The sequence below is a fragment of the Canis aureus genome, chromosome 3 (assembly GCF_053574225.1).
Source record: "Canis aureus isolate CA01 chromosome 3, VMU_Caureus_v.1.0, whole genome shotgun sequence".
NCBI classification, from domain to species: domain Eukaryota; kingdom Metazoa; phylum Chordata; class Mammalia; order Carnivora; family Canidae; genus Canis; species Canis aureus.
The window spans coordinates 55,459,885-55,478,493 of NC_135613.1; the positions used below are offsets into that span (position 1 = coordinate 55,459,885).

At 50.3% G+C, this 18,609-nt stretch overlaps 1 protein-coding gene across 1 annotated transcript in view; it reads right to left on the reverse strand.

Moving 5' to 3' along the window:
• Positions 1-17,429, reverse strand: part of NTN1 (netrin 1) — a 171,236-nt gene extending 153,807 nt beyond the window's left edge. Inside the window, exons 1-2 of the mRNA XM_077892661.1 lie at positions 17,305-17,429; positions 15,788-16,874 (exon numbers count right to left, since the gene is read on the reverse strand). Coding sequence (XP_077748787.1) covers positions 15,788-16,805 — 1,018 coding nt within the window. The 5' untranslated portion in view covers positions 16,806-16,874; positions 17,305-17,429. The remainder of the gene's footprint in view (positions 1-15,787; positions 16,875-17,304) is intronic.
• Positions 17,430-18,609: the final 1,180 nt, after the last annotated feature.

Sequence of the window (18,609 nt, forward strand, 5' to 3'; positions counted from 1 at the left end):
GACATGGAGCCTGCTTAAGATTCTCTCTCTCCCTCTGCCCTTCCACCCAACAGGCACTCCCACTTGCACACTGTCTCTCTCTCTCTCTAAATAAATACATAAAAATAAAAAAGAAAATTGGAAACAATATACAACAGTCAAAAACAAGGGGCAGGTCCAAGCAGTGCCTAAGAGCCCCAGCACTGAGAGCAGGCAGGTTGTGTTAGAATTATAGCTCTGGGCTTTGTATTCAGGTGACATCAGGCAAGCTGAATTTCTGAACTTCTCAACCACCTGTAAAATGGGGATAATCGTACTCAACTCACAAAGCTCTAAAGAGTTTAAAATTGAGTGCATACAAAGTGCTCAGCACAGGGCCTGGCACCCAGTGAGTGTTCAGTAGATATTATCAGGTGTCATTACCGTCGCTTTCAAAAATATCAAAAAAACACCAAACCTAGGCAGAGAGTGAGAATAAATATGTGCTATTAGAAGTCAGAAAGGTGATACAGGCACATATGGAAATTTTTAAAAAATAGTTTTAGTGATTGCTATATACAACTAGGCTTTAAAAAGAAAAAAAAAAAGAAAAGAAAATCCTGGTAAATGATAACTTTCCTGGAAAACAAATTACCAGATTTGACTCAAAAAGCAGATGAAAAATTCCTGAATAAATATATAAGCATGGAAGAAATTGAAATGGTTATCAGATAACTACTTCCAAAAATGGCACAGGGCCCAGATGGGCTAATTTAGGCAAATCTTCAAGGAAGAGCTATCTCTCATGCTACTTAAATCACTCCAGGGCACAGAACAGATCGGAAACTTTTCACTCCATTGTATAAAGTTAGAACAGCCCTGATAGGAGAGGCAGTATAAGGAGAAAAAAGTTCAGGCAAATCTCACTTCTGAAGATATCTAAAAAATCAAAAATGAAATATTAGCAAAGAACAACATGTCACCAAATAAATGTATTCCAAAATGCTAGAATAGTTCAAATTTAGAAAATCATGAAACCACAATGAGATACCACTTCCTACCCACCAGAAAGGCTATAATCAGAAAGATAGGGAATAAGTATCGACAAGAAGAATGTGGAGAAAATGAAGCCCTCATATGTTGCAGGTGGGAGTGTAAAATGGTGCAGCTGCTTTGGAAAACAGTCTGGCAGCTCCTCAAAAAGCTAAACACAGAGTTACCATATGACCCAGCAACTCCACTCTTAGATACATAACCCAAGAGAAATAGGAACACATATCCATTCAGAAACCTATCCACATTGATACTCATAGCAGCATTATTCCTAACATCCCAAAAGTGGAAACGGCCGACATATCCACCATCAGAAGAACCAATAAATAAAATGTAGTGTTCACAGACAATGGAATACTATGCAGCCGTACAAAGGAATAAAGTACTGACAGATTCTGCAACATGGAAGAACCATGCTAATGGGTACAAGGTTCTCTTTTTGAAAGGCAAAAATGTTCTGGAAAATTTTTTTTAAGAATTTATTTATTTGTTTGTTTATTTGTTTATTTGACAGAGAAAAAGCACACACAAGCAGAGGGGCAGAGAAAGGGGGAGAAGCAGACTCCCCACTGAGAAGGGACCTCAACATGGGCCTTGATCCCAGGACCTCGAGGTCATGACCTGACCTGAAGGCAGATGCTTCACCTACTGAGCCACTCAGGTTTCCTCAAAAATGTTCTGGAATTAATTTTAGTGATGGTTGCACGATTCTATAAGCATACTCAAAAAACACTAAATCCTATATTTTAAATGGGTGAATTGTATGGTATGTGATTTATATCTCCATAAATCTGTTTTAAAAAGTTAGGAATGAAATTAATGCAATTCATTACATTAATAGTCAAAGCGAAAAGACACGATCATTTTGATTGCTCTCCAAAGGATTAACATTCCACACACTCTTATTTTAAAACAATAACAACAAAAAGGGGCAAATCTCCCAGTAAACCAGGAATCAAAGTCATCTCTTTCAGCATGATAAAGAATATCTATCTAAAGTTAGTAACAAAAATATACCTAATGATAAAACTTTGAAGTTCTATCCAATGCAGTAAGACAGGAAAAATAAAAGTACAAATATTAGGGGGAAAAAAAGAGCAAAAAATCCATGATTTGAGGATCACAGTTGAATATGAAAAAATCCAAGAGAAGAGAATTAACTGGAACACTATGCAAAATACTTTAAAAAGTTCAGTGAAGTTGCAGGTTGCAAAATACTTATATAAAAATCGAGCTTTTCTGTATGTCAGCCATCTGTCGGAAGATAAAATGAAAAAGGAAAAAAAAATCCCTTTCATAATAGTAATCAAAATTATATGGAAATTTTGATTACATGGAATCAACTTTCTTTTAAAGAGTGTGAGGTTAAAATAAAGACATTTATATACTCCATAGAAGGACATAAGAGAAGATATGAATAAACTTCATATGAATATGAAATGTTCAACAGTTCTGGATTGTTAGGTTTAAAATTGTAAAGGTATCTACCATACACCTCTTAAAATGGCTAAAATTAAAAGACTGACCATATCAAATGCAGGCAAGGATTGGAAATTGGTGAAATTGGAACACTCACACTGCTGGTGTGAATGTAATATGGTACAACCATTCTGGAAAACAGTGTGGCAGCTTCTTAAAAAGTTAAACATACACTTCCAATATTATACAGTCACTCCACTCCCAAGTATTTACCCAAGGGAGATGAAAGCATCCGTGCATGCAAAAACATGCACAGGAATGTTCACAGCTGCTTTATCTGTAATAGCCAAAAATGGGAAATGACCTGAATGTCCATCAGCAGGTAAATGGACAAAGGGTGCTGTTTCCACACAATGGAAGAGTATCAGAAATAAAAAGCAGTGAAACAAACTACTGATGCACGTCACATCACGGATGAATCTCAAGATAATTGTGCAGACTAAAAGAAACCAGACAAAAAAAGAATATATACCATATGATTCCATTTATATAAAACTCTAGAAAGGCAAGCTAATATAAAATGACAGAAAGGGCTCTCATGGAAAGGGGCAGGAGGTGTGGGAGGAATTACCAAGTAGCATTAGGAAACATTTGGGAATGATGGATAGGTTCTGTATCTCGATTGTGGTGATGCCTTCATAGGTACACACATATGTCAAATTTACCAAATTATACTCTTTAAATATGTGCAGTTTATTGAATTTCAATTAGAACTCAATAAAACCTCTTTAAAATTTATCTGGAAGAAGCGACAAGAAACACACAATTTGTGATTTTATTCAGACTCACATTCTACCCACCTCACATCCTCACAACCCTAACAGAGAAGTTTAAATAACCAAAGCATTAAGTACAACGGTCGAGCTGATATGGTAACAATTTAAAAAGTGTAAAGCTATCCATTGTCACCGAGTTTAGTTTAAGAAAACTGCCGTCAAATTATCCAGGGCATGTGTATTGAGGTTTGACAAACCTACCTAAAGCCTATGCATACATGTATACATACGTAAGAATAGCAATGAGAATAACTGGAAAAGAACCAATGTGAAAGAATCAGTAAATACTGAACCCACCAGACACCAAAATACACTAGCCAAACAGATAGGAAGTGGCAGGAAAATAGACAGATCAGTGAAACAAAACAGAAAATCCAGGAAACAGATCCAAGTTTATAAGAAAACGTAAGCATTTAATAAATACGGCATCTCAAATCACTGAGAATGATTTTTTTTTCCCAATGATTGTCACTGAATAACTGGCTACATATTTGATGAAAAAAAATAAGAGATCCTTACCTCACACCATATGTCACAATTAATTCCAGATGGATGAAAGATTAAAATATATGGCTTCGAGTTCTGGCAACAAGGTGGACTGAGCTCATGCAGAACCCCCTACCATTGCAAACATCTAGAAATACTAGATGAAATGTAATTTTAAAAAATATTTAATGCATAGCAGATCCCACAAGAAATAAATGGAAATCCCCAGGTGCTGGAGGAAATAAGAATCTGAAAGCCAAAGTATTAAGAGAAACATTGAGACTGTGGTGACCAAAGGAGTATGTGTGAGTGGAACTGGATGAGACAGAGAAAAAGATCAGAGGAAAGAAAGCCTGGTTATTTGACCTGGAAACAGGCCTTCCTGGCTCTGGGCTCAGGTTTTAGCATCCATACATGGAAAAGAGATGAGGCCTTTGGTCCTACAAGGCCAGGAGTTACCAATGAGGCCCTGCATTCTTTCCTTTAACAAATACTTAGTGAGCACCTACTATATGCCAGGCCCCTCATGAACAACACAGACAAGGACTCTCACCCTTACGTTAACTTACTTTCTAACAAGTGTTAAAGGGAATAAGTGGCAGGTTGGAAAAGACAGTTAATAAATACAGTAAAGGAGTAAATTATGTAATACGTTTAAGGTGGTAAGTGTTATGGGGGGAAAAGGAGAAAGTAAGAAAAGGGTGATTGGGAATGTGCACGTGCGCCTGTGCATGTGTGTGAAGGAGACAGACAAATACAGATGAGGGAGCTGTCTTAGGATATTATTAAGTAGGACAATCGGGGCCAGCTGCAGCAAGAAATGACACCTGATCAAGGGACCGAGGAAGACATCCATTTGAGTATCTGGCAGTGAGAACTACCAGTAAGAACAGACTAGGGGCTGGGGAACAAGACAGACAGGGCAGGGAGACCAGCTGGAAAACCAGTAGTGATCCAGGCCCGGGAAGGATGGGAGGAAAAAGCGTACTCCTCACTTGATACAGGAATGCCCAGGATGATTCATTAATGGAAAAACCAGTCCCACCCCAAGGATACCTCCAAGATGTCTGGCAAAGTCAACTCAATAGAGATACTCCGGAACTAAGACCAGCAGGATTTCCACAAAATCCCCCAAAAAGACAAGCTCACGGTCGGACGTTACAAAGCAAACAAGGAAATCATTCCCATGAGCAAAAGGTCAGCAGACAAAGCAAGTGAGATGAATAGTACCCCCAAGAAGCTGAGATCATCCATCAGACCAAAGAAGACTCTAGGATATGTTAAGCAAATAAGGCTGGCTGAGCAAAGGAAGGTGGGTCCTGAAGAGTACATACAGGAGGATTTCAATTATATAAAGTTCAAGAGCAGGCAAAACGAAATCTACGGTGCTAGAGGCCAAGATGGTGGTACACCTCGGGGTGGCGATTTGGAGGACACACGGAGGAGGCCCTCTGGAAATATTTTATTTCTTGATGGCTGAGCCAATTACACAGGTGAGCTGACTTTGTCGACATTCATCCAGCTGCACACGTGTGATCTGAAGAGAGGAGACTGGCTCGCTGACACGCAGGAGGGCCAAGAAGGAATGCATCCCAGGTCTTCCCCTCCCCAAGTGGAACAGCTGGTGGAGAAGGAGGAGGTGGGGGGGAAGACAAATCCCTGGTAGTCTTCAAGTCTTCATCCCCAGAGCCCGGCCAGTCTTTTGAGGGACTCCCACTGGAACAGAGAGGTGGGTCACACAGCAGAAGAAGCCTCAGGTGGGAGGCTCATTCCGCTGTAACTATCAAAGCTGAAGATGGTCTTCATGCTCCAACTCCTCACTTTGCAGAAGAAAATACCAAGACCAGGAGAAGTAAAGGGAATCTTTGCCCACAGTATTGTTTTCTGGGACAGGGTATATACGGATTAAAGATGAGAGGCAGCCAGGCACAGTGGGGAGAAGCAAGACCCCGGGGCCTACACCACCTAGATTCTCCTTTGAACCCTACCGCCTACTAGCTGTGTGACCCTGGGGCAGGTCCACGTCCTCCCTAGGATCCCGTGATTCCACTTCTGGATACGCACCCAGCGGAAACGCATTCACACATGCACAAGTCCAAAGATGTGGACGAGTAAGTGCACAGCAACATCATTTGCAATAGCTGGCATGCAACAACCACCCAAGTGTCCGCTGTAAATGGAACGGGTGACTAAAGTGTGTTACGTGTACACCACAACACACTGCACGGCCATGGAAACTCATGAGACCGCTCGGAAATACACGCCACCGAGGAGATGCTGAGCAAAAGAAGCCAGAACACAATTACACTTAGGCAGAGCTCAAAACCAGTCAAAATCAACGTATGGTGGGAAGAGGGTGTGGTGAGGGAGAGGGAGCCCAGGGCAGCTTCCAGGGTGCTGGTGTGTTCTGGATGTGGGTGCTCATCAACAGTCCTAGAGCTGGGATCCGAGTGCATTTCTGTATGGATGTCACACTTCATAAAGGAATCTACTGAAGACTAATAATGAGAGAACCCACATCACAGTCTGTTGCGAGGGTCAGACGAGGTAGTATCTGCACAGTGTCTACAGCAGAGGACGGCAGCAGAAAGGGTGGGTGATAGACGTGTGGGTTGATAAAAGCCGGGGGTGCCTGGGTGGCTCAGTGGGTTGAGCATCTGCCTTCAGTTCAGGTCATGATCCTCAGGTACCGGGATCAAGCCCCGCAGAGCAGGGAGCCTGCTTGTCCCTCTCCTTCTGCCTGCAGCTCCCCCTGCTTGCACAAGCTCTCATGTTCTCTGTGTCAAATAAATACATAAAAATCTTAAAAAGGAAAAAAAAAAAAAAGCCCAAAGGCGAGGACAAGTACTCTGCCTCTGGGTCTCCTTCCTGTGCCCCTCCTCTGAGTCCCCCTGGCAGCACGATGCGAGGGCTCCTCTCACTCCCCGGCCCCCTGTATCCCACCGGGGTCTTGCACAGACCCCCAGCACACCGAGGGCACTGAATCCAGGCACCCAGAGGGGCCCAAGGTGACCCTGTGGGTGGAGATGGAGCTGTAACCCGGGCAGCGTGAGGCTGGACATGGCCTGTCTCAACCACACATCGTGCTATTCCGTATTATCATTAAACAGAGAGCTGTGCCCTCCGAGCTTGATCATAGAAGGAAATAATTCCTCTGGAGCAGCAAAAGCAGAACACGCTTGTCACTCAAATGTGGGTCATGTTCTCCTGCAGGCATCACTGACTCCAGGAGAATGGTCAGCCCTCCCACCCTGGTTCTAACAACAAACAGGTGTGAGAAACACAGCAAAGCCCTGACCCTTGGATTTTTGGGGGTCACGATGGCCAATCTGCCCGAGAACAGGGTCTAGGGAGGGCTGGTTTCTGTGGATGGGGCATGAGCAGCACTTGTCCTGCTCGCATAGCAGGGAAGGCCGGGCCACTCTCTCGCCGTGAACTCTCTGAGCCACGGGGTCTGAGCCACGGAGTGAGGCAGGGCTGGGTCTGGGAACAGAGAGTTGGCTGGGATCAACCTGCCCACCTCGGAGGGCTGGCTTCAGGGAGAGGAAACAGGCTGGCCGCAGGACGCGGGGCAGGGTGTCCAACAGCCCTGCCCTGGGGCGTGCGACTCAAAGGTACTTTGATGTTTCGGGTGCCAAATCCTGGATCTGTAAACACAATGTGTTTCCTTTTTCATGCTGGGGTTGGAATCATCGGTTACTGTTTGGCCCAAATGGCAGCAGAGCACCGAGGGAAGTGGCCCAGGCAGGTCTCACAATGCCACACAGATGGGGCTCAGGGGGCGAGGGCCCAACTTCTCAGGTGGGAAGAGCCCCCGGGAAGCCTCATGCACCAGAGCCCCAACCCCCAGCTCTCCTAGTCCAGGGGAACCTGCCTGGGAGCCTCGGAGCTGAGCCTCCTAGAAGACACTCTTTTCAGGGAACCTGGTCTCTCACGCTCTTGGCATGGGAGAAAAAACAAAACAAAACAAAACACTACAACAAAGCAAATGCGTGTGGAAAATGTGTTGCAGTGGACTGCAATCCAATCCTCCCACAGTAGAGGAGCCAAATCCAAAACCGCTTCCTCTCCAGACCCTCTGCGCCTCCTGTGTCCAGGGCGATCGGCAAAGCTCCTCCCTTGGAGGGCCCAGCCGTGTTCACGGGTTAGTACACGTGTGCAAGCATCCGCCCTTCCCACGCACGATCTCCCCCAAAGAAAGTGCATTCTACCTGCAGGGAGGGCATCCCCATTTTAACGCTTCTTTACTTCCCAGGCCCAAGAGAGCACCCGCCGCCAGGACCATTGATGGCTCCAGAAGCATCCACTTCCAGGGTACTCCTTCTCTGCATGCTGGGGGAGCTGGGGAAGGTCTTCTGGGGACAAAGGTGTCACAGAGTGTTCATCTCCTAGGCTAATTCTAAGTGATAACGGCTGTCCAGGGTATTATACGGAAAAGGATTCCCATACCCTAAGCCCACCTCTGGCCTTAAGAGAACAGAGTACTGTGATTGATTAGCAATGTCTGCCCTGGTTTCAGAATGGGGGAGCGGTGGCACCATTGCTAAGGACACACCATGGCCACCCCAGGCAGGAACAGATGAAAATGAGAAGCCCTGATGGTGGTAATCAGGCAGGCAGAAAGTGTCCCTCTCTTGGGGACACCCCTAACTATGGAACGTCATGCAACATACAGGTGCTCTGGGAAACTAAAAGAGCTCTGTTTTCATTTCCTTGTTACCAAAGGATCAGTTATTCAAAACCAGCCCATTTAAAGGTCCCTGCAGTCCTACAGATGGTCGAACTCAGGTGTGGGGCCTCTGGAATGTGTGAGAATTGCACATGACAACCAATACTCTCTTTCTTCCCCAGGCGGAAAAGGACCTGGGAGGAAAAATCTAAAATTCTATCAACAGCACCAACCAGAAAAGGGCATGTATGGGCTCCAATGTGGAGCTCAACCCTGTACCCAGGGCGCTGATACCTCAACCTACCTTACCCAGGCCAGTCCTGAATCCTGCACAGAGACAGACTTCCAGCACCTTCTTCCTGGCTGACTTGGGTAGATTCCTTGGTTATCAGAGGATGGGGTGCACTAGGGTGTTCACTTTCTGCCTTTCAAGGTTCTCACCCAGCAAATTTACTTTGCCCTCTGAAAAGCCACCCCTTTAGACAACCTGGAAGTCCACCACACCCAGCAACATTTGTCTTCTGGATCTCCTCTACACGCGTCAACGCACCGCAACACGAATTCATTTCCCCCTAACTATAGCTCCTGTGCTCGTCCCGATGGCAGGAGGCCCAGGGAGCTCCAGGGATGACTCCAACATGGGCAGAGCCAGAGCACACTTCTCCAGTCCCCAGAACTTCCGAATCACTGGTACACCTGTCCCGTTCCCCCCCACCCCGCCCGGTGACATCTGCTCTTGTGCCCTGAGTGTCCACGGACGCCTCAGACAAATGCTTATCGGGAAGGAGGTGTGGGGCAGGCACTGCAGTATCAGAAGAGGAATTCTCAGACAGGAGGCATCCCATGCTTTGTCCATCACATGACCACAGCCCCTTCCCAAGGGGTTCCCCGTTCCCGCCCCCACCCCCAGACGGGCTGAACACACACCTAGCAAAGGCCTCCCAGTTGCTGGAGATGGGAAGGGAGCATTTCCCTCTACAGGCCAAGAGCTGACACTGGGAATGAGTCCCGGCCTTCTGACATGGGGGAACAGTCACATCAACTATACAATGTTCAGAAGGCCAATCAAGATCCAATTCGGGGGGCACCTGGGTGGCTGAGTGTCTGCCTCCGGCTCAGGTCCTGATCCCAGGGTCCTGGGACCGAGTCCTGCAACAGGCTCACCACGAGGATCCTGCTTCTCCCTCTGCCTGTGTCTCTGCCTCTCTTTGTGTGTCTCTCGTGAATAAATAAATAAAATCTCAAAAAATAATAAAAATAAAACAAAATAAAATCCAATTCTGAGTTCACATAGGAATGCGTTTTGGGGGCAAGAATACGGGAATGCAATGCAATGCAATGCAGTGAGCTCGCTATGTTGTGCAACACAGGTCAAAGCCCAGGACTGCAGACGGTGGAAGGACTGGCCCAGGCAGCTCACAGGCTCCAGGTGCTATTCAGGAAAGCCATCCCCCTCCCACCCACCCCCACCCCCGAGCTGGTTATAAGACGACACAGCTTTTATGTGATCAGCCTTTGAAACAAGTGCTGGGGACACCCCCTGTGTATGTGATGGCCTCACTGACTAAGCCAATATGTGCCCTGCAGACCAGTCCACACTTAGTTCTGTTGGTGTAAAAATTCCCCGTTGGTGGCAGGGACATCCGTTTTCAAGATGCTTCCATTCCTGGTGGCGACCTGATTGACTGAAACAGAGCCCACATAGAGCACCTAGTACAGTGGCTGGCACTTAGGAGGGGTTTGTGGTCTGTCTTCAGGATGCCACCTGACAGCCGCCTTGGGCTGCCACTGTCAACCCTGCAGTTCCCTGGCCACCCAGGCCAATGCCACATCTTCCGAGGCCGCAGAGACCACAGGGACTGCTGCGTGTCTTTCCAGACGACAGGCAAAATACCGTGGGCCACTCTGCAAGTATTAGGCTTAAATCCGGAGCATTTCAAAAGCCCTCTGAGACCTCCGGTCTCCCTCTAATGAAAGGCACTGCAGAAACCCAAGGTATGATTATCACTTCTGAAAGGAAGAAAAAAAATACTGGCTCACAAAATATCTGTACTGGTGCATGGACAGATAAGGCGGTTTTATAATCCAGTTCCCTAGGGAGCCATTTATTTTGGTGAGGCCAGTGTGCATAGCAGACACTGTAGAAGCCATCAAGATAACACGAATAACAACCCAGTGGACTTTTGAAGTGTAAACATAAAAGTCTATTAAGAATACAATGTTGGTTTAATCCCAAGACAAAAAATTTACTTAATGAAAAGCACAACTCATCTCAAGAAGGAGATATCTATACCAGCTGTGAGCAGAAAATGAGGGGATTCCTTCCAGGGAACATCTGAATCTCAACCCACTGCCTTTCCAATATTTACTCTGGACATAAAGTCTCAAATACTTTTCCGAGGATCTCATTTTTCTACAGGAGGAGGAGGTCAGAGAGAAGTCTGGGCAGGGCCAAAGGCTTCTTGGCAAAGCCTGAAAACGCACAGACCCGCCCTCGAAGGTTTACCCTGACACAATTCTGTCTCCCTTCTCTGGGTAGAGTAGGGAGCGGCCTCATTGCCCATCAGATGCTGGGGAGAAGCCCAGGAGAGACCCTCACTCCAGCTGCCGAGTCGGGGTGAGGGTGGGGGGGGGTGGCCCGAGATCACCAATGGCCCGTGTGCTAACTAACATGCATGAACTGCACCTATCAGGTGTATGCTACCAGCCAGGGTCTGCTGCTAAACTCTTCTCCTTAACAACACTTCTCAGCCCACTTCCTAGATTTTTTTCCTATGTGTTCCACAGAAGCAAGGGAGGTACAGAACATTAGGGAAACGGAAAAGGCCTTGTTAAAGAGGATTTTCTGACTACCAGCTCTGTGTCCCCACCTTTGAGAGAGATCAGAGCCCCTGAAATGAAGAAAAGGCTTGCCCATCACCAACACTTGCAAATGCCAAGACCCAAAAGAAAGTATTTAAGCCCTCTTCACTTATATTCCTGACTCCCAGCTCCCACAGGACCTGATGGCTAAAGTGAAGGATGATTTTTTACATACAATTCATATTTATGTACGTATGAACATAATTAATACAACATAACATAATCAATACAATGAGGGAACCATCTCCAATTCTACCAGAAGTAACAGGTTGTGCCAATTCTCTCCTATACATGGATATGTAACTACCACCCACCCACCGATCCATCCATCCATCATCCATCCATCCATCAGTCCATTTTCTGTGGAGTCAACACGAAGGATGCAGTAAGACAAACCATAAACACCCAGCTCCACCACCTACTAACCACATGGCTTTGGGAAAACCATTTGAATGTCTCTAGGTTATGGTTTTCTCATCTGTAAAATAAGTGCAATCATACTGCTTATTATTAGCATAGTTGCAATGATTAAATGACTAATATAAGTGCTTGGCAAAAAAAAAATAAGCTCTCAAGAGTTAACCACCATAATGATGATAATTATAATAATTACTAAGACTATAAAAATACTCACTGATCTACAGCTACGTGCCAGGCTCTAGACTAAGGAGCAAATAATTTTAGCCTTCTGATTTTGCAAGAGTCTTTAGTGGGGCGTTGGATTTCTCACAGCAACACCTCCAATACACCCCCCCCCCTTCCTGCCGGGGATGATGGTAGGCCAAAGCGTGAGAGCCATTTGCAGCATGAGGACCCCCCCACCTCCCAAAGCCATGTTTAAACAATTACCAGCATTATGTTGCAGGTACCCAAGACCATAGGAGGCCAGCCCAGCACGGTGCTCATCTTGCAGAGACGTCTTTTGTGTGGGTTTTGGGTTTCAGCTGGGCAACGCAAAGCCATAGAGTGAGTCGCAAAACGAGTTTTCATAAGCTCACCCTGTCACAAACCAGGCAGGGGTTCATGCTGACATCCCCACAGTAAGATTAAACAGCATGCTTCGTCAGGCACTAAATACTAACACAGCTCCGACGTCAGGCGGACACTGATTAAAACTGATGTCAATAATTTATGAAACACAATATGGTCTTCAGATGCTCTTTTGAAAAAAAAAAAAAAAAAAAAAACGAAGGGGGAAGAAAGGGGCCTAGCAACCCAGGTGGTTTAAAACTGTTCATGCATTTTCCCTTGAACGTACACACACCCCCACCATGCATGGATGCTTCTTTACGCGATGAATGTAAATGCACATGTGTATAAGAGCATGTGAACACTGCTGATACATATGGGCGGAAGAAAGTATTTAGTTATTCCACTGAGAGCTGTCGAGGCTGTAACGTTATACATGGTCTTGTCTTTCATATTGTTTCGAGGGTTTTTTTCTTCCAGAAGAAATCCAAAATTGCATTTAAAATAAAATTGGGCTTTATGCAAGTTCACATTTATTCCGTAGAGACCCAACCTTGAAACAGCACCAAAAAAGAAAGCTTGACCAAAGAAAACCTATAGGATGCACACATTTCTTAGCAATCCGAAAGTACCTCGGCCTCATCTAGAACTAGGTAGGCAAAGAAGAATATCCAAGTCTTTTTAAATTTTGGAGGTTTTTTTCTGGGGGGTTGGGGGGAGCCGAAGGAGAGCTACGGGGCAACCTGGGGAAGGATGCCATTTTAGTCTGTTATAAACCACTGTCTCATTATTTTATAAAGGCAAAGACAAAATGGCACAGGGATAATGTTTCATTTTTTATCAAGACTGTTTTTTGGAATTAAAAAACATCCTTCTTTACTCTGCCTTCGTTGTAAATAATCTGGGTAGCTTGACTTTACATGTCAACAGTGTGAAATTCACAAGATGGGATTATGTTGGGGGGGAAAATCTGAGCCGCTGATAGTACAAAAGTTAGTGTTTGAAGGATTTATTAATGCTTTTTTTCCTAGCACAGTGCCCTGTAGTGTCTCAGAACACCTGTCAAATACTAATTCATTCACATATCTCCACTACAGGGCCTTTTCATAAAAAGCTCGACCTTTAATTGTAAATCACTTCTAAATTGTCTTTGCTGGCTTTCTCTTTTGCGGAATGATGGAAAAATCACTAAGACTTCAATTAAGACTTTATGGGAACTTCAACCTGACGTTCCAGGGGCTGTAGCTACAAGATATCAGAACATCTATTCAAAAAGGAAACTATAAATAACTTTAACTTAGTTGAATTGGCTTTGCTTTTATGAGATGACTGAATAATTGGCAAGATTTAAAGATACTTTAACTACTGAGAATTAAAATAACTTCAGTAAAAACCAGAAAATATTGTTAGCCGATCATTTGTCATGCAGATTACGTACTCATTAGGCCTAATTAAACTTTTTGAACAAAAAAAGAAAAAAAAACACTTACTAATTACATTAGTTAATATGTTGATTGCTCAATTTGGCTGTTTAAAAAAAAAAAAAGCAGTCAATCCAATTTGTGCACATAGTTAACGCTTTGGTCAAAAGACAAAATCCTAAACTACAGAGATTATTTCAAGTGCATGACCATTGTTACAACAAATACGGTCCGTCTCCACATCCAAAGTGACAAGGAGAGATGGGGGGAGTGGATGGTGAATCTGAACAATACCAAGGCTGAGCCGAATCTTCGAGGCAGTACAGTGTTACCGCAAGATCTAGTTTATTCACCTCAATGTATTCACTTGCATTTGTCCAATTAAACCCTGCTGTTGACAACTCGAAGATATCTTTCATACCGCACAACCGTGGGAGGCCCTTTAAATGTCAATAAAGGGTTTTGACGCACAAAAGGAAGCAAAGAAAAGAGGGAGGGGGAAGGAGAAGGAATGGGAAAAACCAACATTTCTAAAGTAATGGAGCAGATCAAAGCAATTTTATTCTCAAAGACCACTAAGTCAGGGTCTAACTACTCGCTCTCACTGCCGAATCCTGCAAAGTGTCTTCAAACTGGGCAACCAGCGCGCAGTGCCTTAAATGAGGGGGATGAACAATTAGGTCTGCAAAAGCGGGACCCGGTGCAAAAACATGGAGGCCTGCGCCATGCAACAGGCGGTGCAGCCAGCCGTCTCGCAGCCCAGGACGCGGGACTGGGCCCCAGTACCCACCCGGCTCTCCAAGACATGTTTTCCATTCGCTCGCTCAAAAGTCTGCATCCACAGTCATGAGGCACAAACTATTTGACAACAACATGACACAATTAATCAGAACCAGACCTCAAAACGTGTGTTTGTGGGGACCAGCAAACTTAGCCATGTGCCTCCGACCCGGGAAGGGGCTGAAGAAACCCGGCGCGGCTGCCCCAGGGGGTAGGGAGAGGGCCGAAGAGCTATATGTTCACAAAAGATGCACCCCGAATGGCCTTATTTATGGACTAAATAATTTTCATTTAAATAGAACGTGGGATTTGGACATTAAAATATCCTACTGGAATTCTCTGGCATTCCTCCCGGGCACCCCCACTCCTATTTTGGGGTGGTTGTTTTTTTTTTTTTTCTTCCTGGGGAGAAACTGATGCCTGAGAGTTTGTACAGCAGCAAAGTTGTACAATTCAGAAATAGAAATGGATCTCTCTCTCTCTCTCTTTTTTTTTTTTTTTTTTAGCCTCATTTCTGACCCCACAGTAGTCACCAGTGCTGGTTTTGTCAGATTTCTTTCAGGACTTGAAACCACATTAAAAAAGCGAGAAGCCGGACCCTGGGTTAATTCAAAGCTGTTCCATTTCACCTAACCCTGACGCTAACACACACACAAAAAAACTCTGATATACTTTTCTGGTCCAGGATTGAATTATTTTAGAATAATTACTGAACCCTTCCTTTGTCATCTGTAGATAATAATTCATTTAAAGCACCTCATTCTTTTGCTAACACAAATAGGCTGTTCCAAAAGGGAGGGGGGGGGCGCGGTTTCCGAACCATAAAGACAAATGGCCGGTGCAGGAGTGATAGACATATGCGTCAGGGTGCTGAACTGGCCCCAAACTGCAAATCCCTTTGCCATCTCCCAAGGGATTTGTGGTCGGTCGTGGGGCTGGAACTTCCCGGGAGCCGGGCCGGGGTTCCCAACTGCGCGCCCAGCTGCAGCCCGGGGAAAGGCGGGGAGGGCGGGCAGGGTAAGGCGGAGGTGGATCCCAGGGTCCCGCCACACCGAGGGTTAAGGCGAAGCACGTTTGCATTTGAGCCCGGAGTCAGGGGGACCCGGCAGCAAGTTTTCTGCAAAGCCCTCCCCACCCCACCCCATCCCCCCGCGCCGCAGCGTTTCTCCGGCTTCCTGGCTTGGCGGAGCGCACGGGGCGCAAACCCGAGCCTCCGAGGCCAGCACCGGCGAGCCAGTGCGCCGGCTCCCAGCCCTCCCCGGCCGGGCGGTCCGCGAACGCGCCTCCCACGGTCCCCGCCCGCCGCCCGCGGCCCCGCGGCGCCCCCCACTCACCCACGCACTCGTTGGCCTCGCGGGCCGTGGCGCGCTGCCAGGGCCGGTCGTAGTGGAACGGCTTGCAGCGGTCGCACTCCGGGCCGGCCGTGTTGTGCCTGCAGTCGCACACCAGGCTGTCGTCGCGGTCGCGCACGCAGCGGGCGGCGTGGCCGTTGCACTTGCAGCGGCCGCCCACCTGCAGGTCGGACACGGCGTAGAAGTACGAGTCGCGCGCCAGCTCCGAGTCGTCCTCGTTCTCGTCGCCGAACGTGTGCAGGCGGCTGAAGGCCACGCGGATGTCGGTGGCCGTGACCCAGTCCTGCAGGACCGGCGAGTTGTCGAAGTCGTGCGCCGAGGGCCGCCCGTCCAGCGTGCTGAAGGCGATGAGGCCGCCCGAGAGCGGGCGCATGTCGGTGTGCGAGTCGGTGCACACGGCCTCCTGCTCGTTCTGCTTGGTGATGGGCGCGCGGTGCGGCCGGTTGTACATCTTGCGGCACTGCGTGGAGTAGAACTGGAAGGGCACCCACGTGCGCCCGTAGTCCATGGACTTGTAGATGGCCATGGACTCGGGCCGCGGCGAGCAGAACTGCAGGCTCACGTAGGTCACCTCGAACTTCTTGCCGAGCGACAGCGTGAGCGTGACGTTGTGCGGGAACTGCAGGTAGTTCTCGGACTGCCAGCACGTCAGGTTGTGCGGGTTGTTGAGGTCGGTGAGGAAGGCGGGCGGGTGCGCCTTCTTGGGGTCCGACGCGTTGCAGAGGTGGCAGGAGCGCAGCCGCTCCTCGCCGCGCTCGCTGACCACGCAGTAGCGCGCCGGGGGCCGGCCGCAGGTGCTGGACACGCGCACGTCCTTGCCGAAGGCCGCGTTGACGAAGTCCGGGATGCAGCGGCGCGGGTGGCCGTTCTCGTCCGAGCAGGGGTCGGGCTGCGCCGCCTGGCCCGAGAACACGCTGAGCCCGGGCCCGCCGCGCACCGCGCCCACCAGGCACGCCACCGCCGCCAGCGCCGCCAGCGCCTCCCACACGGCGCGCATCATGCCGCGTCCAGCCTGCCCCGGCCCCGCCGCGCCGCGCCGAGGAGTCGGTCCGCCCGCCGCAGAAGGCGCCTGCGGAGAGAGGGGAGCCGCGCTCAGCCAGCCCGCCCCGCGCCCTCCGCCGCCTCCCGCCCCACCCCCGCCCTCCCCGGAGGGCGGCGAGCGGGGGCGCGGGCGGGCGCGGGCGGCCGCGGGCGGGCGCCGGCTTCCGCGCCACCAACCCCGCGGCCGCCCGCCCGCCCGCCCGCCCGCCTCGCTCCCCGCGGGTCCGGGGCCGGCGGATCCCGGGCCTCCCCGAGCCCAGCACCACCGGCCCGGCCCGGAGCCCGGAGCCCGGAGCCCGCACCGCCCGCGCCCGGACCTCCCGGCCGCCGCCGCCGCCTCCACGCCGCGCGAGGGGGCCATGCCCGCGCCCCGGGACGCCCTCCACCCGCACGGCCCGGGGTCCCTCCGGCCGGCCCGGACCGCGTCCCCGCCGCGCAGTCCGCGCTCGGGACTTTACCTCTGGCGAGGGCAAAAGAGAAAGAAAAGTTTGCCCGGCCCCGGCCGGGAGCCCGCGCGCCGGACGGCGGAGAGCCTCTCGCTCGCGGCCAGCAGGCGCGTCCCGCCTCAGCGCGGGCTTGCCAGCTCCATGCCCGGCGCGGCCGCCGCTGCCCCAGCCCCGGCCCCGGCCCGGCCCGGCCCGGCCCGGCCCGCCCCGGCCCCGGCCCCGGCCCCGGCCCCCGCCGCCTGGCTCGCTCGCCGGCCCGGGTGACGCCGCGCCCGCCGCGCTCCGAGGGCCGCCCAGCCCGCGCCCGGGGCGCACACACACTCACGCTCGCTGGCGCGCACTCACACACACGCACGCACGCCCCCGAAGGCTCCGCCGCCGCCGCCGCCGCCGCCGCCGCTCGCGCCGGGAGTGGGGGGAGTGGGGGAGTGGGGGGCGGAGGGGAGCGCGGGGGCGGGGGGCGGGGCGCCGGGCGGGGCGCCGGCCAATAACGTCGGCGAGCAGCCGCCCGCTCGCGAGCAAAGTTTTAACCCCGGGAAAGAAGAAAGTTAAAGGCGAGCGGCCCGGACGCGGCGCGAGCGGGTGGGAACCGGGGAGCCCGGGGAAGGGCGGCGCAGACAAAGAGGAAGCGAGGCGAGCGCCCGGGGAAACCCCGGACGGGGGGGGGCTGGGCCCGGCGAGCACCCCACGCGGGGAGGAGGGGCGGGCCGCGGGCTGTCAGCCGCGCCCCGGGCCCCCCGCGCCGCCCTGGGAGCCCCGCAGGTTTCCGCCGGCCCCACGCCCGGGGGAGCCGCGGGCGGCGGGGCGTGGGGGGAGGAGAGGGGAGGGGACGACGTGCTCCCTCCGGGTCCCAGCCAAACACATCTGTGTTTGTTTTCTTTGCTGCGCCGAGGTCGGGCCTTCCTCCAACCCGGCCTGATGGCCCCGGTGGCACCGCGCGCAGGGCTGTGCCCCCGTGGGCAGGCAGCCGGGAATCGGGAGGAAGAAGAGGACCGGGGAGGGAGGGGCGGGGGAAACCTCGGCCTGCTCACCCCTTCTTCCTGAAGACCCCCCCCCCCCCCCCCGTCCCCACCCCGATTGTCATTCTGCGGTGGGCCTGCCAACTGGGAACGCGGCTCCTTGCGTGCCCGGGGACGCTGCGGTGGGCTGGAGGCTGGCGATGGGCAAGCAGCCGGACGGCCCCTTGGGCACTGGCCCACGACCCTCCAGACAGGTCTGCGAGCCTCAGGCTGGGGGAGGAGAAGCAGCCCAGCCGCCCCCCCAGGTCCCCCGAGTCGGGCTTGTGTTTTCAAGGGTGTTCTGCCCCGCACTATGTCG